General features: G+C 40.3%; 1 protein-coding gene across 4 annotated transcripts in view; it reads right to left on the bottom strand.

Moving 5' to 3' along the window:
* SDCCAG8 (SHH signaling and ciliogenesis regulator SDCCAG8) overlaps positions 1–22,655 on the bottom strand; it is a 105,967-nt gene that overhangs the window by 3,523 nt on the left and 79,789 nt on the right. For 2 of the 4 annotated variants that reach the window (XM_063390942.1, XM_063390943.1), the window contains exons 17-18: positions 3,765–3,891; positions 1,636–1,717 (exon numbers count right to left, since the gene is read on the bottom strand). In XM_063390942.1, coding sequence (XP_063247012.1) covers positions 1,673–1,717; positions 3,765–3,891 — 172 coding nt within the window. In that variant the 3' untranslated portion in view covers positions 1,636–1,672. Of the gene's footprint in view, positions 1–1,635; positions 1,718–3,764; positions 3,892–9,925; positions 10,071–22,655 lie in introns of those variants that run through there. The other 2 variants (XM_063390944.1, XM_063390945.1) reach the window with 2 other exon arrangements.

Raw genomic sequence — 22,655 nt, 5'->3', positions numbered from 1 at the left:
CGCCGAGCAAGGACGGGAGCACAGGCACGGTGAGTACTTTAACTTCCTTTTAGAGGAAGGGTGATCAGCTCACGGACACTCACTGTGACAAAGACATCTGTAAGGAGGGAGGAGGGCTGGAGTGGCTCAGCCACACGGAGAGCACGGGGAGAGAGCGGGTTCCTGGCCAGGGAGGGGCTGGCTTGCAGGAGGAGATCTCCATGGGCAAGTCAGAGCAGCAGCACGGGATGCCAGCCCTCGCTGGAGGTAATCCTGCAGGTCCAAAGCCTACCCGGCTGTGCTCTCAGTGGCTCAGCTGGCCAGCAGCCCCTCCTGGCAGCCGGGCTCTGTGAGGGGATTATCCACCGGGACAAATGCTTATTGTGTCACACCGAGGGACACCACGGCACATCCTGCGGGAGAGAGGCGTCCCAGCTCTCACAAACACACCCATGCTGCTGGGGCTGCTGAGATTTCCAGCCATCTCTGCTGAGATGGTGGTTTGCTTTCTGTGCACACTTATTTAGTATTCTGTATTTCGTGCCTATGTAGGAGGGCAATTAAATATCTCTTATCTTCCTGCCTTAGGGTGAGTTCCAATACAAGAGACTTTCCAAGGTAGAAATTCCAAACCCGAATGTTCCAAAAACTTTCAAAATGAGGTGTTAATCTCGTAATTACTATTTGATTACCTTTACAAGGTCCTGAATATGCTCATGTGGCCTGTAAAGGAATGCTGCTTTACAGCAGGATCAGATACTTCTTTTATGATTTCTTTTCCTTCACTTTAAAACCCTGAATTTTCCTTACAGTGTCAAATGAGTTTCCCAAGAAAAACAGGCTCTCAACACACCAGAATGTAGCTGAATTTAAAAACATTTTTTTTCTTTCTGTTGTCTTCCCCCCCCCATACAACAAACATGTAACACTTGAAAAAAAACTACAGTGCAAGTAACCTGGCTTTTGAAAACAAATCCTATCAAGGCTCAGGGCTTATTAGGGTTTGTTGACTAGGTCACCTAGATTCAAGTAAATGATGCAATTTTAAATTCTTTAGAAGTTTAGTAACCCTTACTAGGCAGTAGGAACAGCTATAGCTATGTTGCATTACTGCAACTCAGCACAGCTCCAAATACAAATATTTAAGTAATGTTTCTTTCAATGTGACACAACTGTTATGATTTATTACAAAACCAGTTGCAGCTTTTCTGAAGAGCTAGGGATGATTCAGACAGGAAATACTGGAAGCAACAAAACTAAGCATTCCAAATCAAAAGGTAAACACCTAGTGACTATCCACACAAAAAGTACCTGGATTAAATCTGAGATCATCCACAAGTTCCCACTTAGCTGAGCTGTACATCCCGTTTTCCCTTCACCTTACATATTAAGGATTTTTTTAAAAAAATCTATTAGGTAAACTTGTCTTTGCTATGGAGTGCTTGTCCTTAAATTTTTAAGTGCTTGAAGAGAAAAAAAATCAAAGCACCAAAAGCTTCAACAGTTTCAAACCCAAAAATGTTTCAAACACTTCCTTCTTCCTTTTGTCTTTAAGTGTTTGCCAGATTCAGCTTACATCTGCAAATAGTTTTAGTCGTGCTCTCCTTTCCTCTCCCCCCCTACTCTATATATAGGATATAGAAAAAAAATACCTACTTCTGCTCATTTCTCTTTATTCATCCAGGTTTTTACTTCATTCCATCTGTGTCCTGTTTGAGATCTGCATCCCATTTTTTCCCTGAAATATGCAACTGCAGTTACTGGAAGCTTATGCTCCAAGATACAATGGCACATTTAGGTTAGTGTTATTTTACATCATCTTTAAAAGATTAAAAGATTAGGTAGTGGTGGTTGCTTTCACCTCCCTCCCTCCTCTGCCCCCCAAGAACCTCCAAAAACTTGGTTAATTTTAAAGGAGAACTGTTGGACAATACAGTAAAATGTGGATTATGAGGTCACTTTAAGCTTTGATCAACCCTGACTCTGCAATCGTTTGGTTTTAGTGTTTATTTCTATACTAACTACAGGCATCTTTCTGCACAGAGCTTCCATTTATGGTGAACTGTTCTTCAGTTTCCTTAAAACAATTGTCTGATATTCCAAGCAGCTCTTTTGGGCTGAATTACAGTTCCCAGAGAATCATCATTGCTTTAAATAGCTACAAATAGATTTTTAGGGCTCATTTTGTAATCATTTTTTATATCATTCTTCTTTTCTGAGTGTTCACAACTTAAAAAGTGTCCTCTGGAGCACAATTAGCTTGTAATGAACATAAAGAAGGCAGCTTTTGCCAGTCAGGTCTTCAGAGAAGTGTAATATTTGAATGACTTTTTCCCCTTTTGTATGATTTTTGTACTTCTGCCCAACTCCATAAAAACACAATCACCTCCAGATAAAATAGATTATCAAAAACAAATTCCCTGTGGACCATGTAAAGGCTGTTCACATTACCAAGAGTGCTTTTCTTAAAGCAAAAATTTTAATTTCTTTTTGGAAACAACCACTTCCTTAACCTCTCCTAGAGAGAGAACACTGCCCTAAAATGTGCCAGCAGTTACTACATGCTGATAACCTTACACTGTCATAAGCCACCGGGTTTGTCTACTAGAACAGGAAGTCCTGTAAAACTGAACACATGGACATGATTAGGGGCTTAACAAAGTATGGATTTTATTCTCCTAGGTTAAACATTTACTGTCTTCTACAGATAAAAAGCCTACAAAAATAGTATGATTTAAGTACTTTAAAGTTCTAAGCCAGTTCATGTTGTGTTTACTGCTAGGTGTCTATTAGACCAAATTTCCTATGCTGAATGTCCTTTGTTACCATGTTAAGCAAATTCCAGCTATCCCTGGGCAAACTCATGAGTCTGAAAGTTAGAAAGCATTGCAATGTGCTTTGGGACTGAGTAAATACACTAATTCAGCCTTGAGTTTGATTATCTGATAGTTTTACTCAAACCTCATTCTGGGCTTGTTAGTTCTCTTCCTTTTTCTGGAAAAAAATGAAAGAAGGAGAAAGAAAAAACCCAGTCCCGCAGTCTTCTCCCCTCTTTCCAAAGCACTTATTGATGGAAGAACAGTGGCCAAAACAAAAAAGCCAGAACAGCCCATAAGGAGCCACAGCTTCCTATGGACCACTGGAAGCTACAATCAGACCTGCTGGAGAAGGATCAGGCAAGACTGATTGTACATTCACCATCTCACCCTTGGGTGCATGAATCACAGAATATCTCGAGCTGAAAGAGACCCACTGGGATCATCAAAGCTCAGCTAGTGGCTCTGCACAGGACACTCCCAAGAATCTCACCATGAGTGGTCACTGAGCAGCAAAATGATAAATTACTTTTAAAAATAAAGAGAAAAAAAATCACGAAGTGATAGAAAGATTTTAGTCTCACAAATGGCAGCAAAATCTCTGAGCAATTATCAACATCAAGTTACTGTTTAAACATCAATAATGTTAAAGAACAGATTTCCCTTTTCTCTGAAAAAGCAACACAAAAATCTTCAGATAAGAAGGAACTGTCACTGAGAATAACTTCTGCTTTTTTATTGTCACTTCAAAACACTTTTTTCATTTAGTTTAGATTTAAGTGAGAGTCAGGTTCAGCTACCTGTCTTTTTCCAACTGCTTGAACTTTAATTTTATTTTTTATAAGGTAATGCTGTATTAAAAAGAACAACAGCAACTAAATCCAGCAGTTGGAATCACACTGCTGGCAGGTTTCTCTGCTAAAGCTGCAGAACGTTCCCCTCAGACATTCTTTTCTTTTGGCACAGTACCTGTGTTCGCAGAAACTGCACCTCTTCTGTGAGCAGGTGCTTCTCTTTGAAGAGCTGATTCTGTTTGTTGAGCAACTCCACTAACTGCTGGGCAGTGGCCTGGCAGTGCTTGTCGAGCTGCTGTAACCTGGAAAAGAGAGAGATAAAAGGGTTGCAGAGCATCTGAAGCTGGAGTTCACCGAAGAAGCTTTGATGTTTGCACTGGTGGTGGCAGCGCCCAGAGCCCAGAGTTCAGGCTGGTGGTTGGGCTGAGACTAAACTATTACTCCTAAGATGGGCATTAAATGTATTTTCACACTTTAAATGAGCACTTTTAAAGGTTTGCACTTTTAATTTAGAAGCTTTATGAGGACATGACAGCAAATCTGCTTTGCTGTGACATCAGTAAAAACTGCAGGACTGCATCCTGACACCTGTAGCTAAGCAAGCTGCACACTGTAGCTGCTTCAGAAACTGTCTTCTTGAAACACACACAGTAGCCCAGATTACAAAACCAAATACCCAAATTCCCTGACAAACCGGACCTAAAGTGACAAAAACTTCTGTTTTCTGTCCACCGCTCTTTGCAAGCTGGTCAATGTCCAAAACTCATTACAGAACATAACACTTATTTCAAGTAAGCTTAGTGTTAATTAGGCATGTCAGCACAGATCCTTTAACAGTGTAACAGGGATTCCTGAGGAAAGATGTAAAGAGCCCATGATTCCAAAGGTCCTCATCATCAGGGGCTGCAAAACAGAGGGAAAAAGCTGGCAGGTATCAGAAGAAACATGCAGAGGCCTTCTGCTGACACTGGAGAACAAGTGCCTGAGTTGGGACAACAGTGCTGCAAGACAGGTCAACTGTGTATTTATTTCTTTAATCACACAAGCAGGTATCAGTTGTTATTTCTCCAGTGACTGTTTATTACTCCTGGCATCCAGTCAGAAGTAATTTCCAACTCATGTGAACTTTACATCAGAACAATATTTTTTAGTAGATAATCACAGATAGCCCATGCAAATTTCAAAAATATTACTGGAGTATACAAGCCCCAGTGTTCTCTATTGTGAAGCTCTATGTCCTTTCAAATAAACTGCTGCAAATGGAAAAGTCTTTAATTATGGAAATACTCAATTACACTTTTCTGCTTGTAACTTCACTGCCCAATGTTAGATTTAGACTAAGACGTTTCCTTGAGGAGAGGGAGAAAGATGACACAGGCACTGAGCTGGGTTTGACCAGCAGGCCACAACTTTACCTTTATCATCTGTACCTCCAGTGCCTGACTACAGGTTTAATAACATTCTAATCTACAATTCTGGGGAACAATGGATGAAAAGGGTGCAGCTCTAGTCAGTGCAGATCTGGATCTGTGAATTCCCAAATTCTGTCTGCCAGTCTGCTCTCCCAAAACTGGTGCCAAGCTGGCCCTTGGTCCACACACTGGGACTCCCAGCCTGCTCTGGTGCATTCAGCTCCTGAGGACAGGCTCTGGGCCCTCTCACAGTATCTGCTATTACGTGTGACATGTGCAGCACAGCCACACATTCCCATATGCATTGTATCTGGCCTGCCTGCTGATCTCGTAAATGATTCAAGATGAGAAATGAACAGCTCCACCCACATTCACTGTACTTCCCATATGTTACAACTGCACATCGATGCCTGCCATCATTTTTACAACTGGGTGACAGAACCTTCTGCACATTTTGCTAATACGAGCGAGGGAGGTTGCACGGTCGCCACGTTCACTTTGGCAACACCTACCAGGCAAATGTCCTGAGCATCTGAGTGACCACTGTGTCCTCGGCCTCCTGTCTAAATGAGATAATTTTGCCCCCAAAGTGGCAAGGTCTGTCCAGCTGGGGTGGCATTGCAGCTGCTCCCCCTTGGCCTGCCCGTGTTGCAGGACAGGGACTGACTCCATGCTCTGTCATGTTACTTCAAGGCACAAGGTGAGAACGGAGCTCTTGAACCATGTTATACTCAGATTACCCACAGGGCAACCTGGCATTAAGAAGGCTTCCAGTCAGCAGTAGTAACAATACCCTTCAAATAATTTCCCATTAACCACTTTAAACCAAAATCCCTATTTCTACATGGAGGCAAGAAAGAGACAGTTTCATGAGATGAGTGGTTCCACAGAAGGAGAACACAACCGAGGCATCACAAGCTGCAGTGAAACCTCCAAGGTAAACATTTTGCTCTGATTCTCAGTGGTTGGAACTCATAGGCAGCTTTATGTTAGAATGGTTCCAACCTACCTTGCTTTTTTGTGCAGTTACAACACAGCAGCAAAATTGTATCTGAGACTAGGCTATACCCCAGGCTGTCTGGAAATGAAGTGAAAAGGGACAGATAGAGTTTTGTTACATTTTAACAGCTATGGCTAGACAATCACTGCAAGACCCTGCAGAAATGAGGTGAAACATCAAACACAAAGCAGAGCTCTGGCATCAGTGTGAATTTTACCTGCAGAATAAACTTCCATTGCATTCCAACACCACAAAGCTGTACTAGCATCCACCATGTTACACTTCCCCTTATGTGTGGCCTACAGAGAAAAATAAAAGTTGCTTTCTTTTCTATAACAACACATTGCTAAACCAGTGGCACCCACAGGACTCTGTCTGCAAGCTCCCTGCCCTGGGGGGCTCAGGTCCATTAATCCACGTGCAATCCATAATGAAGGTAAAAAGCTGATATAACCTGTCAGCCCTCCTCTGGGCTTTAATGTTGATTTGAAGGAAATTAATATGCAAGAATCTGTGGGCAGTACCCATTCACCCTGCAGTGAGTATTAGTCAGTCCTTGACATAGTAGAGGCATTAAAAGGTTATTTACTCTTTCAGCATAGTCAGGTTACTGATATAAAATGTTTTCACTTTACTCCACGGAGCTGGTTTTGCTAAAATGGCGTGATTGGATTGCAGCAACCTGCAGCAGCTAAATCACCAAATCCAATAATCATGCTGCATTTACTGGCACACATCTTAATTAGGTTTTAATACAAGTAATCTGATAACTACTTCTGGCCAGCCCGAGCGGAGCTGTCAGTGCTGAAAGGGCTGTTGTTGAGCAGCTCGGCCAGCGCTGCCTCCCCGCTGCCCCTGCTGCAGCCCCCATCTGCCAGTTGCCACGGTAACAGGCCAGCCCATCGCCCCAGCACTGGGTGACCCCAGGCACCCCCTGGCAAGGGCTGGGCCACCAGCACCAGGGCCACGTCTCTGTGGCTGAGGGGGTGCTGGGGCTGGCTCCTGCTGCGCCCCAAAATGACCAGAACCCAACACCATGAGCCTGCGTGTCTGTGCAGCAAACTGCCCTTAAAATGCATTTGTCCTGTCAGGGCAAGAGCACCAAGCTGTGAGTCTCCAAGGTTGCTCCTGCATTGCTCGTTTGCCTGTGGGGGATACAATGAGAGGTGGTTCCTGGTTCTGACTGCAAAACCAAGGAGCACGCTGGAGACCTCTGCCATGCTGCAGAGACGCAGCTGAAGGGTGATCACTGTGGTGATCACACTCGGTTCCTGACACAGATAGATCAGGCACTGAGGTCATCTCCTGCTGAATACAAATCAACGATCAGGCTTGCTTTGCCTATATCTTGGTGGCAGACTTGCTGCCATCAAAGTGTTAAGGTGCATGGCTGGTGCTCATGGTGAGCTTGTCTCTGCAGCCACAACTGCCCCAGCTGCTGTCACTGCCCACTCCTCTTGGGCGTGGTAGGACAGGTCTCCTCTGCATTCTTTCCACTTCAGCTCTGCTATGTTTCTATCTTCCCTTTTCACAGCAGAAGTGATGTTGTTTCAATTAAGGCAGAAAAATTTATGTTTACTACCTCTTTGTATCTTGAATCAGCTCTGTGAACAACTAGGACACTGAAACCAGCAATAAAATTAGTACTCATGAAAAACTTCATGTTCACTGTGGTTTACAGCACTGATAAAATTACACAGTAAATTTTGAGGTAAAATAGTCCATGAATTTAGAAAGGCAGGCAAATAGTAAATTAAACCCCAAAGTTTCACTAGTATCCTAAATTACTGTTTACCTAAGATCTTGACCCATAGATCAGTGCCTTGAAACAATCTAAAGTGATGAGCATCTTAGAGAAGGCCCCCCATGCTCCCAAAATTTAAACAGGAATATCTGTACATACAGTCTATTCTTTAACTGAACTGCATTCTCACATCTGGCTTCAAAAGCAAAACACTATGACGCACCTTTATCATGTTAATGAAATAAAAAAAGCATAAGAGGAAAAACACACAGACCAAAGAGCCACCCTGTAACAGTGAGTAGGAATTAAGGGTAGTGAATAATCCTCCTCATTTCTGTCACACTGAAACTCCTGACTTCTAACAGAACACAGGGAGGCAGTTCAGGGCAGATTAAATAAAAGTTTCCATGGAATTTCCCACCCTCTGGATCCCTATCAGACTTCTGTTGCCACAAAAAGGCCAAGACTGTCATTTGCTTAGCACAGCAGATCTACACCCCTTTAGCTTAGTAAGGTAAGCACTTGCCCACGCTACAGGCAGAACAAACTCATCCAACTGATGTTAACAGATGGTAACTAGAAGTTAATATCCCTTGCACAGTTTGGAATCAGACACCTAAGAAGCAAATGTCCACATTTCATCATGAAACCCTTGACCCAGGTGGCTTTGTATCACTCAATCTTCTTTTTTTTTTTTTTTTAATTTTATATCTATTGGGTAACATCTAAATTCCCTTCTACTAAAGACACTCTCAATTTTTCCACACACTTTTTAAATGTCTATAGTATATTATCTCCAAAAAGATAACAATGTTTGCATGCCACAACAACTCTTGCAAATGGGGTTTAATTAAATGTTTACATAGGAGCTTCCCCTTTGTTTCAGATGTCACCACTGATTATTCGAGTATGTCTTCACTTCCACAGCTGGCCCAGTGGGTTAAACAAATAGATCATGTAGGAAACCTGAGTCTGGATCTATTCCTGGCCCTCTAATAGCTCATGTCCAACATACTGAAGAGAACATTATCAGCCTGCTCTTCAGTAGGGGGGTGTAGCAGCTGGGCTTCACCGCTGTGACGGCCACTTTTAGCCCCACTGGGTTTTGACAGGAAGGAAACAATGAAAGAGAGTGTACAGCAGGCTGGAAAAGATATGGGTGAAAGCTTCACTCATGTCTATTTGTGTCTAAATACCCTGGCTGAAGATGAGGCTTTTCCTCCTTTAAAGGAACACAAAATAGTAAGACCTTTGATAGGAATATGAACTCTGGATCAGCTTTGCTCTAGACAAGAAATAGTTCTGCTTACTATTTTATGCTTTTAGTTGACAAGTATGAAATAAAATCTCCAGATCATTCAGGCTACTAATTTAGAATGTTGTAAAATACCTTAGAAAAAAAAAATAGGGACGCAGGGCTCGAAGCAGACAATGTTACAGAAATATACTGAATTGTATAGTCAGACTCTACATTTTTTTGTTTGTTTTTTAAAGATGTTCACCTCTCTGATTTTCTTATGTGCCAGACAGAACAGATTTTGCACAATTTCTCAATCATAATGGTAGGAGACATATCCCACTAAGGTTTCAAAAGTGGTCTCCTCATGTTTATAAGATATATATTTGTATTACTGAAAAAATTTTCCTGTGCTTGTGTCACTAGTTACAACAATTTTTGTGGCTGGTTTACTTTTTATAAACGTGTGCTTAATTTCCCCTACTGCTTACTCCAATTCCTCTTATTTCGTTTATTACCAGACAAACCTGTACAAACTGCTAGCTGCTGTCCACATAAAGCAATCACTGTATTCATGCTGGAGACACTGAGAATTTTTAATGCAATCTGCCCAATCTGAACTCTTTCCTTCACAAATACTTTGCCTTTAAAAAGAAATTCCCAGCATGAACCTCATCAGAAGCGACATGTAACAGACAGTACATGTGGTGTCTGGGCAGGCAGCAGAGAATTGAAAAAGAAGTCTTCACTTTTTCTATCCCATGGCATGTGCAGAATGTACATGTGGCCCAACCTGACATCAGGCATTTGAAGCAAAAAACCTGCTAAAAGCATCAGCTTCTGTTAATTTACTTTGTCAGATATTGTCTTAATTAAAAAAAAAAACCAACCTACCGCTAGAAAGGGCAGTGCAGCTGAGCTACAACTGCTTCAGTTGTTCTGACAGTCGCAATTGCAGGCGAACAGAACAGCTTTGGGTTCAGCCCTGCTGTCCTCACTGAGCCCAGATCCTGGCTGCAAACTGCAAGGGTTGCAGGCACTGAGGCACGGAGCAGAAAGCTTCTGTTTATCTCTCTAGCTAGCAGTACCTGTGTTTGAAAGGTAAAATGTTTCTCATTAGTGACCTTGCAGATGGGAGGCCAATAGTGCTGGGTACAGTCCTCATTTGGTTATCTGCAAGGGAGTCTTTCCAAGGTTAAGGACCATGTATCACAGTCCTTCAGAACTGTTCTGCAGCACAACCCCAAGGCTGCTATAGTGCATAGTTTGACCACTACGAAAATAAATTCTAAAAGTATTAAACACAAGGTGTTAAATACCTATGGAGGTGTCACTTGTTAGTTTTGTTGCATAATCCCCATTACCCTTATTTTCTGCTCTAGAGGTGCCCCTCCTTCCAGCTCATTTCAAACAAATGATTTTGCCTTTAAGCTCTGGCAGCCAACACACATTTGCTTATTTTTCCAGGTTCACAGAGGGTTACTGTAGTTTGCATAAATCACAGTCAAACTAATGATAGCTGTAGGATTTGTACAGAGTTTAGTTTTATCTTGTGACACAGAAAAGGAGGAATATGACTTATATTGGCGACAGACACTTATTTCTGTGCAGCATATTCAGATAGATGTCTTATGTACAAGGGCCTGTTGCTCGCCATCCACACACGGCAGATTGCTTCCATTTGAGAGCTTAGCCCAAGCTCGGCCTACTCCTCTTCTATGACAGCTCTTACTTACTCTTCCAAGGAAACAAAAGGGAAAAGAGGGGCACATACAGAGTAAGGATCTAAGGAATGGCTGGGAAGGAGGTCAGGGTGGGCAGAGGAGCCTAGGATGTGCGTGAGAGGTAAGAAAGATCTGTGCTCAAGATATGTGTTGATGATACACCCAAGGGACCTGAGGAGGGTTCAGCCATGGTTTGTGCTGGCTGGCCAAGCAGCATGCTCCCACCTCCCAGAGAGCTGCTGCTGGCACGCAACGCAGCACCTTGGAGCAGGCTGTGGCACCTGGGGCCACCCCAGCTCCCCACAGTCCCCAGTACACCCTAAACCAGTTCTGCCAACACTGACGGGAGTCACAGCGTGGGGGTGTAACACAAGACTAAAGGCAGGGAAAACAGCAAGGTAATTTTGCATTGAAAAGGGCTGAGAGGAAAGCAGTTTCATCCTGAGAAACCACAAGTTTTCTTAGAAAAAAGAGAGGAGCTGGAGAATCTGAGCAGTATTGTCAGCCCACCTTCATGAAGCTCAGCTCTTGTGACTAGAGAGTCCACTTGGTGTTTTGTTTTGGACTGTATTTTAAACCGTGAAACTGCACAGGAAGTTAGTGAAACCTGCAATTGTTTAGCAGCACTGAAGGGAAGTATTTCACAGAAAATACATCTTCAAAATGTATCAGTACATTACAGACATATTACACTCTCTGTATGAGAGTGTCTATTTTGTAATTTATATGTGCATTAGTCCAACTGTGCTTTAATTTACTGCAAGGTGAACTTATTCATTGCTATGAAATAAGGGAATTTTATCGGTGTTTTAGAGGCAAATATCATTACAGTTATCTTCAGGAAAACCATTAACCCCTCCACAATAAAGAATACGACTGCAACCAGGCACTTTGGAGATGAGTATCAACACCTCCAGATCACAGCTGGTGCAAAGGGTCAATTATGCCTTTCTGGTGACAGCAGCTTAGCTTATGGATGACAACAGCAGCTCGAGAGTCCCTGCAACAGCAGCACAGGGCTGTCAGCAATACCACACAAAATGAGCACAGGAGTGTCTCCAGGCTGGCTCTCCCTTGTCACACAGTTCAGCACCTCAGTCAGCGGTCACTGGACACTGCACAGACACCTCAGCTTGGTAACACCACCAGAACCTTCCAGCAGAAGGATTCCTTCTGTCCACAACTGGGCATGTGCATGCACAGACTCTTCTGTTGCCACCACATTTTAATTATAGTGAAAAATTCTATTCTAGCAAAATGATCAGCTTTTTCTTTGCTACAAGTTGAAATAAGTGTTAATAGCTTTCTTGACACATGTTCAATGTAACTATACAAGAAGAATAATTTTTCCCTTGGATTACATCAGAAGGTCTTGCTTAGTTTTGTTAGGTGAATTTTCTCATACTATTTCCCCATGTTCTCATCTTTCAGTGGTAAGCAGTGGTAACTTTTATGAAGCAAACATTTAAATAAGCAAGCTTAGAAGTCTTGATATGCTTTTGAAAACAAAACATTCTCACTTACATAAATGAAAATTAACTTCCTTAAATCACCAGTAGTAAATTAAGAAAACAAAGCCGTGTCTCTTTGTTCAAATATAAACCATTGTTCTTTTAAGTAGGGATAGAGAAGACAAACACATATGCAAAAAGAGAACAAGAGATCCACCTGCTATCAGTCAATTACTGTCTCTGTAGATGTGGCAACTTCCAATACTGTTGCTGCAGCACAAATACATCATTACTGACAATTTCTTATAGGGGAAGCCCAGAGAAAATGCACATTTCTCTGTTGGTGAACTCGCACATGAACACGGGGCAGAAAGCAGCCGGGGTTTCTGACAGGCAGCGAAAGCTCAGCAGGTCCCCCAAGAGAGCCCAAGGTCCCCGCTGGGGCTCACTGCTCCGACTGCTCCTGCTCAGCAGCCATGGCAGAGCCTTCCAGGGAGATGCTGGTGGTCTTGGCACCACTCCTGGTGGACAACTGTCCACCTCACACCTGGCTCAGCCTTGGCTCAGGCGAGGTAATGAACAGGCCAGCAAAATGAACCCAAGCCTCCCTCCCGAGGGAGGCTACTTTTGATCAGTGTTGAGCAACATATGCAGGCTTGAGCAGGGGGGCATGCAGGCAGCTCAGGAAAAAGCGTGCTCTGCTGTAACTAAACTGCAGATTAAGCTGAGTACTGCTGTTTCCTAAGCTCCAGATAAGGAGCCTTCTGGAGAGTATGAAAAAAACTAAAGAGAAAAAAGAGTGGTAATTGTAATTTTACTTTTAAATTATTGTGAATCTAGGCTATATTAGAGCAGCATTTGTCCCAGTTTAAGATAGTGTATTTTTTAGCAAAGATTCTCAGTAGGGAAGATGCTTCTCTAGTTAATGGTTTGTTTCTAATGTCTCTGAAACCATAACATTACCTGCCCAGCAAGTATTTACCTACAAATGAATGTCTGGGTGTCCCTCATGTTATCTCCTTACATAAAAATCATGATATGGGAATCATAATGTACTTAAAATCTCTTCAAATAAAATAATCTTAATTATTGAACTTCTGTACTGCAGCATCAGGGCTTAATATCCTTTGAAACAAATATTATCAAGGAGAAAAAAATGCATTTACAGGTCTACTAAGCGGCCTGATTTCATTGAAGCATACAGAGGAATTTAGAGTTCTATTGTGTGACAGTAGAGAAATGACTAAAATCTATTTCTGTTACAGATCTGGATACAATAGCTTTCATTCTGATCCAGAATAACTCCTATGAGCTGTAATGTGAACTCCAGACTCATGTAAGGCACACAAAACCCCATGAAATGCCCAATCCCGTGTTGCTAAAACCTAAAGGAGTTCTGCCTTTAATAGAAGCAGGCCCCTTGTTTGCATAAAGAGCACCTTGTCAAACAGAATACAAATGCCAAGCTGGTACATTATAGCCACAAGCACAATAGCCCCACTCTTTTTAACTAAGCAAATTATAGAGAGAGCAGTTTTCCCCAAAATCTGGGCATCAGCTACAAATCCAGTGAACTGATGTCTCAAAGTGTTCATGAAAGATGTGGGAAATTTGCAGAGGGGAACGAGCTTTTAATTTGAAAGAGAAGGGAACTGTATGTTTTCATTATAAAAAATGAGAGTGCGAAAAAATCCTAAGCATATTATAGCTCTCTTTCAAGTATAAAGTTCAGAATTACATCTCCCAAGTTTCCTGTATGTTAAAAGAAGAACACATAATAACTATCTAAAAATCCTTCACAAAAAACCAACAAGCAAGGATGAAGCAGTACTCGCCTGGGGGCCAATTGCCTCTCCAGCAGCGGTAAGGCTGTTACTAGGCTTGCAGTACCATTTGTTCCATTACACAATCTCCTGAAGCCTTTTACAGAGAGCTAAAACAACTGCCTGTACCAACACGACACATGGCTTTCCATCCCGACTCTTTGCTAATCCAGACGCTCCAACCATCTTTCTTTAAGATGCCATATGGTTGGCAGAAGCCTGTAGATCTAGCAGCACATCTGCTTGTATGTTACTTCTCCCCTCCAACTCCCCCCTCCACACCACAAAAGAGAGAGCAAATAATTATTTTACATGTAACCAATTAAACTGCATTTAAAGAGGACGGGGATTATTTAGCTTTAGATATTTTAAAAATATAGATTGTCGCAGAAGATCATTTGTCTCTCAGTGATTTGGGAAATACAGAGAAACAAAACAAAGAAATGAAAGGCACATGGGCAAAATGATTGCTGCATTTGAATTATTTAAATGACTGCCATTCAGACCTTATGCCCGAAGATTTATTTCCCACATTAGTGTGCCACTGAAGAAGGGACTGAATTCGCTCTCTGCTTTTGTCAGAGGTAAATCAGACAAGCAGACTAGGAAACTATAATACACCAAACCATGCTTTGTTAAGCAAGCAGAGTGAGTCTGTATGCTAATGACTCTGCAGGAATACACTGAAACACTGATTTTTTTGGTGTGATGCGCCAAGATTATTGACACCATAAAAATCCTGGTTGCACTGGCATGCAGGCATCCAGGTTATCTCTTTAGAATCCGGACGCCAAGGAAGACAGGCTGCAAAAATAATTTTGTTTGTGATGAGTTATCATTTGTCCATTTATGACATAATGGACTATAACAGAAAAGAAAATATACACTTTGGAGCCTGAAATTAAAGAAAAAAAAATAGAACCTAGAAATTATAAATAAATGTTCCTATAAAACTCCCACTGACCACTCTGTGATGAATAACCATCTTAGTTAACAAAGGACAGGCAGAGATAGAAATATATAAGGAGAGACTGCACCGTTTTGCAGTTCTGTCTGCTGACAATTTGCAGCACCTTTTGTTCAGAAACACTATTTCCTCAAACTTTTCCTGCATCACTAAAATAAGAGATCAAAGAGATAAAAGATATCATTTCTACCTCAAATGCTGCTCACATGTACAGTTCGTGCAATTCTCTGTGAAGCACTGTGGAGCACAGGAACATGCAGAACATGTGTCTGTTCTAGCAATTTTCCAGAAGAACAGAAACTAAACATGTATTTGCTCCAAACAGTCTCCCTGCACCAAGTCTCCATTGCAATGTGCACAGAACGTTCCTTTGCCTTCACAAAAACAGTTTTCCCTACAATATGGGAATTCTTGTGTTCAACTACACAGTGAACAAATTGTTTTCCCCCTCAGCTATTTAGGAGTTAGAGTTCCAACATAAATGATGGGGAGACTGCACCCTATCCTCACAGAAAGAGCTGACCACTGTTGAAGGTTTGGTAGAAACCAGCATTTTTGAGGACAATACTAGGTTCCCAAGCTGTTTGTTTAAGGCTGGTGCTTTCCTTTTCCCGAGTACTTTCTGTCTCAAGGCTATTGAAAATTTCATCAACATGGCTTTGAATACTTTTATACAAAACCAAAATTAAAAAGACACTTTCTCCTCCAATAATTACATTTTTTACTCTCATTTTCTTATGAAAAAGATGACAGAATTTCAAAACACACTTGTATCTCAAAATTTAAAATGTGGCAATGTATTCAATGACGTAGCAATTTAGCTCAGCTTAAATTTCGTAGGGCTTGATTTTCCAGTTATAATAAAGAACTATATGAAGGGTATTTACAGTAACAAGAAATATTTATAACTACAGATTAAGATTTCAGTTAGTCCTATGCATAATATTCAAAACTTACAAATGATGAAATTATGCAAAAAAATATATACTAATAAAAACCCCCACCTCCCCAGTCTCTTGAGTTACTTCCTTCAGACCTTCTATGTTTCACCCATATTTCTGATCATTAACCAATTTTCTTTTTAGGTATTAATATCCAGGCTTGGCCCACTTGCTCCAATCCTACGACTCTGGGACTCTGGGAGATGAGAGAATATGTACAATTATTTGATTGTACATATTCACTTCCTTTGTTTTTCTAGATGAGGAGTGTCTGTGTGTGTCTGCATTTTCCTGAAAGATTCTTAGTGGCTCAGTAGCACTTAGGGTTGAAGGATGTCTATTTTATCCACCATGTTGCTTTGAATAGCAAAGCAATAATCAACCCAGCAGGATGTCTCCTGAAGTGATCGGGTCAAAACCTATTGTCTGTGACCACATTTGGTTTGTCTGTGCACATCAGCTGTGAGTGAAGTTCCAGAGGCAGGTGTGCTTGCAGAGCTGTCACACAGGCTCCCTTGTCCCATCCCAGTCCCTCACCAGCACCACCCAGTGCTGCTCCCCTTCAGTAAGAGTCTGTACTAACAGCAGAAAAGGAATTTCAGAAATAGAAGGCCTGGCCAACAGAAGTCCTTCGCACATGTGAAACATGTATTTGATTAGGCACTCCAGAATTTCAATTTACTTTTTAGGCAAAAAATATGGGTTTAGATTTAGATAGGAGAGAGAAAATTAACTCTGTATATGTGCTATGACTTCTTGTCCAAGAACAGGTAAATAAAGCAACCATGTGTGAAGTCTTCACCAAGACCTGCTGCAAACTGACTTCTGTAGAAATATGAAAATGCTGCACACTTTCTTATTGCTTGCAGGTTAAGAAAAAAAGGAAATATATAGTTTATTCTCTTGCCAAGCAAGGGAAAATTATGAAGGTGCAGTGTAAAGCTTCTCCCTTGGCTGCAGAGTGTAACTGAACTGCTGCTTACCCATGGCCACCAGTAATGATTTCCAGCAGAAAGTGCCAACAGGTTCACTGGATTACTGTTTGGAACACTTAGGAAACAGGCTGGGACCGATGAAGATTCCACTACCATATCTTGATCACATCTTTTTGGATTTGTTTGGGAGGGGCTTTTTGGAATGTTGAGGTTTTTTACAGTTTGTAAAGAAATGACACTTCTTATTACATGGAATAATAATAATTATAAAAATAGGTTTAAAGCTTCCTGTATTCGTGTTTTAGGTATACCTGAAATAATTGATATAATAACTGTAAATCATTTACAGTTTTATTTGGCACCTCGTTTGTAAGTTGTAGAAGCAACAGAATTTCTACAATGATTTGTAGAAATGACAGAATGTTTTGCCTCTTTTTAGACAAAGATAAACAGGGAATGGAATGCAAAACACCTTCAATTTGAAAAGGACAAGTGAGATGTTAGCAAGGGAATTGATTTCTTCATGAAATAACCACATGAACACCCTTAGACATCCATTATCAAAACAGAAAACATAGAATCACTGCACTGAAAAATTACATCACTTCATAGTGGCATTTTTAATTTTGTGACTCCTGTTTTAGTATCATTTCTAGTTCTTGATGGTGATCTTCATGTAATTAATTTTAAGAATAAAATAAGAAAATATACCTTAAAGAGAAAATAAGTAATCAATCAGGCACCTGAAAGACTTCAATTAACATTTTGACAAGTTTCATGGTATTCAAACTACTCTAATGTAATCTGTTTTTATTAACTCCTTGAATATGAGAAAGCAAATAAATTACAAAAATGTCCAAGCGGCTCTGCAGTACTTAAGTTCCAAACTTGTGCAAGTGTCAGCTCTGGAACCATTTTTTTTGCTCTTAAACTTTACCTTCCTCATCTGACACACACAGATCCTGGAAGTATTCAGCCTCCACACTGCAGTTTGTAACACACCAAGTGCACATGAACAATACATGCCCTGATGAATTATTTCTTATTCAATAATGACATGTATTTCATCATATACAACTACTGTGACCTATTACTGCAAGTTGCACTTGCATTTATTTCTACAGCTTTGTAGCATTTTGATTTCTGAAATTTTACTTGCAATCTGATGTCTGCCACCACAGCACTCTTACAATCAAAATTAATAGGCCAAGATAGTCTTCTAAAATTAAATTCTGGTCTGAAAAGTACATCTGATCATTTGGGGGTCTCTCTTCCGATGCTGTCAGGGAGACAAGTGAGCGGATGTAGAGAGAATCTGGATATATGGTTCACATATGGGCCTAACAAGAGCAATCTCTTCATATGAAGACACTATTTCTCATGCTAACTCTACCTTGTTTTCTAATCTCAGCTGAAAGGAATGTTGGAATCTGGGACAGTTTTCCACATCACAGTCTGTTATTTAACTGTCTATGTCAGAATTACTGTGTTTTCACAGAACCTCTGTAGTTTGGGGTTGCTGTTTCGCTTCATTTGGGGAGGTAGGTTGTTTAAGACTACCAATGCTACAAGCTCTTAGGAAATCTTATCCTTCTTGGTTATTTTTTCCCTCAAGCACCCTGAAATTTAGATACCCCAAATGATACAAAGGATTTTTAATTTGGGGGTTTTTTTCAGTGTTCTATTAGAACTATGAGATTACTGCTAATTCAAAAAACCTGGTGTTTGGTATTGCCATGTACCATGTACTGAATGTTTTTAAGCACAAGTCCTTCATCTGAGTCTAGATACAAAAATACAGGTCCCAAGCACAGTGCTACACTAGCTGTCATCCAGGGTTTCCTTTTGTTCAGCACAGAATCCAGTATGTCAGCACAAGACAAAAGCACTGAGTAGGAAGAAGAAGAAAACAAATCTTGGTTGCAAAGTTAGCTTGTCACGTAGCAAATGCTTGTGTGAAGCCACACACTGTACGACCCAAAGGCTCAGAAAGCTACAGCTAGGTTAAAAACAAAAAGGTAGGATGCAGAAGGTAGGATGCAGACCATTGCTCACTGTGGGGAAATCTTTTACTTTACTCTCATCAACTTACAGCTGTACCTGAGGTACAAAACTTTGCTCAAACAGGTTTGGAAGAAAAACCCCAACATTCATTAATGCCTATAACTCATAACAAACAACCATTTCACAGCTTTATCTTAGAAGATGTTAGAAAAGATCAGTACAGTACTAAATCCACACAGCACAGAGATGCCCTAAATCCAGCAATGTCAGGATCTGTAGCACAGCATGGGTAAAACTGAAACACAAAGCTTGGAGAAAAACAGCCACAGCTCCCAGCAAAGTGCTGAGCAGCCTCTGTTAGCTGCCACAGCTCAAAGCATTCATAGGATTGGGAAATGACCAGAACTCATGTTTAATGGATTTAAATACCTCAGTAAAACCAAACACAGCAGCACCTCCAAGCTGTGCAATCCCAAACAACAACTTTGAGGGGAAAAAAAACCACTGGAACACAGAACAGAATATGTGAGTGTGCAAGGTACTGTCCAAGCTTACCTCAATTAAAGGAAAGTCCTCAGACAAGGAGGTTAAAGGTGAAACTTGGTTAGTAAGGTTGTGAAATTATTTTGCAGTTAAGTCATTAAGCAACAAAGGGTAAATCACAGGGTTCACAGACCATTCTTCATTTAGATCCCCGTGTCCAAAAGAAATGAAAAATTTATTTTAATTCAGGGTCCTAATTAGGATGATAATTGGAAGAAATCCCAAACCATAACACTTGACAATAAGAACCTATGTGTTTACACCCAGAATCTTCTGTAGCATATTATCAGGAGAAAACTAAGTAAACTGAACAAAGTACTCTACCTCACCTAGCTAGGCTCTGAACTTAATTCCAAATTTTGAAGGAATTCACACCTTATGAAGGAACTCAGCCAGCAATTCAGGCAAAGATTTCTTCAAAGGTAAAAAGAGGCTTGATTTTTTCCCCCCTTTTCTTTGTCCTTCTCTTTTTAAATAAAAACAACATCTTCAATTTGTGAGCACAGTTTTTTGGGAAAGGAAGGGAGAAAACAGCACTACAAATAGCAAGCAAAGCTTTCAGTTTATGAATCTACTAATTCATCCTTGAAATATCCAGGTTGCCTTCATCATCATTTCCAAAACACAATATTACATAAGGTAACAATGGAATACTAGGCTGGTCTGTTTCCCATATTTTTACTTGGCTCAGCTGGAAAGTGAATACAGGCTATTGCCCCAGGATGAGTGAATAATTTAACTGAAATGCAATTTTGCACAAAATTACTTTCACAACTGGAGAAAGAAAAAAAGACCAAAAAAAAAGCATGGCTAGTCAGACTCCTTGTTAAGCATAAGAAATCGAGTTCCCTCCTCAAACTAAACTCGTGTAATCCTCAAAGTTTAGTTCACAGTTTTGCTGTTAAATCAGGGAGATATAAATCCTGACATCAAAACACCAAACTTTTCTGTGCTAGACAGGAAATTGCCCCTACACAAAGTGTCAAGTGCAAAACTTAGACATTGCATCTCAGGCAGTTCTGCACTGGCCTGAAATCTCTGCTCATGAGTAAAATTTATGCTTAAATAGATGCAAGACAAAATCCCCAAATTGTAGACCGATAATTTAGAAGAGGTCTGTTGCATGTGGAAATGGTTTTGATCTTCAGATCATAAACTCCTGGAGGCACAGATCTTCTTTAATTACATGACTACAAAGCACCATGTGTTTCCATTATGCTATTTAAATAATAGATTTAATTTGAATTTACATTTGTTGATGTAAACATTACTGACTGTAACATTACCCTGCAATTTGATGCAAAAAGTCACTGAAGTATTAGAAAAAAATTCCTTCCCAAAAAGATTACAAAGGAAAGAATCCCCAACTGTGCTATTTGAAAATATGAATAGAAATTAGCTAAATAGAACAGAATAAATTTTAGTGGAAAAGAAATTTTAGGATGATTTTTTCACATGGACAACACTAACATCTCAAGTAATTCTAATTTTTTATTCTGCTCTACAGTTATCTGTTGTATTTATGGGACCAAATGAATTCAGATGTTTCCAGCAACCAAAGTTCCACTGATTATTAAAAGGAAAGAAAGTAGCATGGGAAGGATCACTCATTTATCTTGCAACACTGCTTTAACCGAGGGGCAACTGGGGGACTCTGCTAATGAATTTAACTATCAGGATGCTAATCAGTTCTGGTTTTCACCAAAATTAATTTTACCTCTGGTTTTGCATAAATAGTCCCTGTTGTTTAAAACTTTGGGGCTGCTTTTGTACATTGGGTAGGGGGGGCTCAAATTGAAGAGGTTTTCTGGGTCCAGAGAGAATTCAGTGAAGAACAGCTCAGAAGGAAGCACTTGAACACAGCAATACAGGGTAAGCTTTTCCCTTGCACTGTTAATAGAAAAGAACCCCCAAACCAAAACACCCTAACCAAAAAACCCAGAGCTCAATATTGCTGTATGGAAAGGATTTTAGTTTTGTATAAATGACCTCCAAGCACTTCTAACAGATGCTGTAACTGTCCATTGAAGAGAACCCAGGCTAAAAGATGAAAAACATCTGCGGACCATAACGATGGAACGTACTGGTCAGTTTATGCCATGATGCTATTAAAAAATTACTAATTGTTGAACTTGCAGATTATATCTAATCAAAATATCAGCATTAATAACAACAACAACTAAGTCTAAAATTTGTCAAAACAGGCAGTTGAAAGTGGGAGCAGACAGTAAGATAAAGAAAAAGTAATATTCTGTAAAGACTGTACTGGCTATTAGTTTTGAACATATAACTCAAAAGACAACTAAACAAACAAGTAAATTGTGTGAAAATTTTTGAACAAGCAGAGGTTTTTGTTCAGTGCGTTCATCCAAATTTTTTTTTCTCAGAAGATCCAAAAATCTTCAGAACTTTTCCAGAAAATATTTCCTCAGCAGTATACTGTTGAAATAGCTAAAATTACCTTAAACATAAGAAAAACATGAAATGGTAAAGGGGAAGAATACAAAACAGGATTGTAAGAATATTTTTTGTATTTTGTCTTTTAATCTTTTTCCATGTTAATTGATTTTTTTTTTGTCTGGTAGTATGTGAGCCCTTTCATTCATTCTTTCTTTTCCTTTCTAGTCCTTACCCTAACCTGCAGAGGGAATGAGTGGAAATATAAGGCCTTCAGTCTGATCTAAAAACTCACAGACAGAAAAAAAATCCTGGATGTAAGTGAAAAGGTGATGGGCAGACAAAACCTAAATAAATATTTAAGTGCTAGGTTTGAAAAAAGACCCCTCATTAATCCAGATCACCATGAACAGTCCCATCAGTGGGGGAACACTCAACACTGTAGATGAGGGATCAACAGGAATTCAGGTAATCTTGGGGTTTTGATCACATCTTTATCAAATGCATGTACTTACTGCAAGGTACTCTGGAATGCAAAAATTTAATTTAACAAATATGAGAAAAGCATAACATTGACAACTTTCTTAATACTTTGCACATTGGAAGATGGTCACTATAACTCGTTTTGCTCTTGAGTTGTTCACTTCTCCATGCCTAAATCTCAACTGTGCAACCCTCTAAGAGGGTAAAACTCTTTGTAACAACCTGATTTTCTTCATCTACTTGCAGTTTTGAAATTGTGTTTGGAAAAAATGCAGCGAATCTGTCAAAATTGTTATGCATGAGGGTACAGGCCTCCCACTCCAACTTACAGCAGCTACCTAAATGATTTTAACAGGAACTGACCATTTCCAATATGTAACACGTGAACTTCTCCTTTGGGCAAGT

Source organism: Prinia subflava, chromosome 2 (assembly GCF_021018805.1).
Source record: "Prinia subflava isolate CZ2003 ecotype Zambia chromosome 2, Cam_Psub_1.2, whole genome shotgun sequence".
Taxonomy (NCBI): domain Eukaryota; kingdom Metazoa; phylum Chordata; class Aves; order Passeriformes; family Cisticolidae; genus Prinia; species Prinia subflava.
The sequence above is the reverse complement of the archived record's forward strand: the minus strand, read 5'-3'. Positions and strand labels throughout refer to the sequence as shown.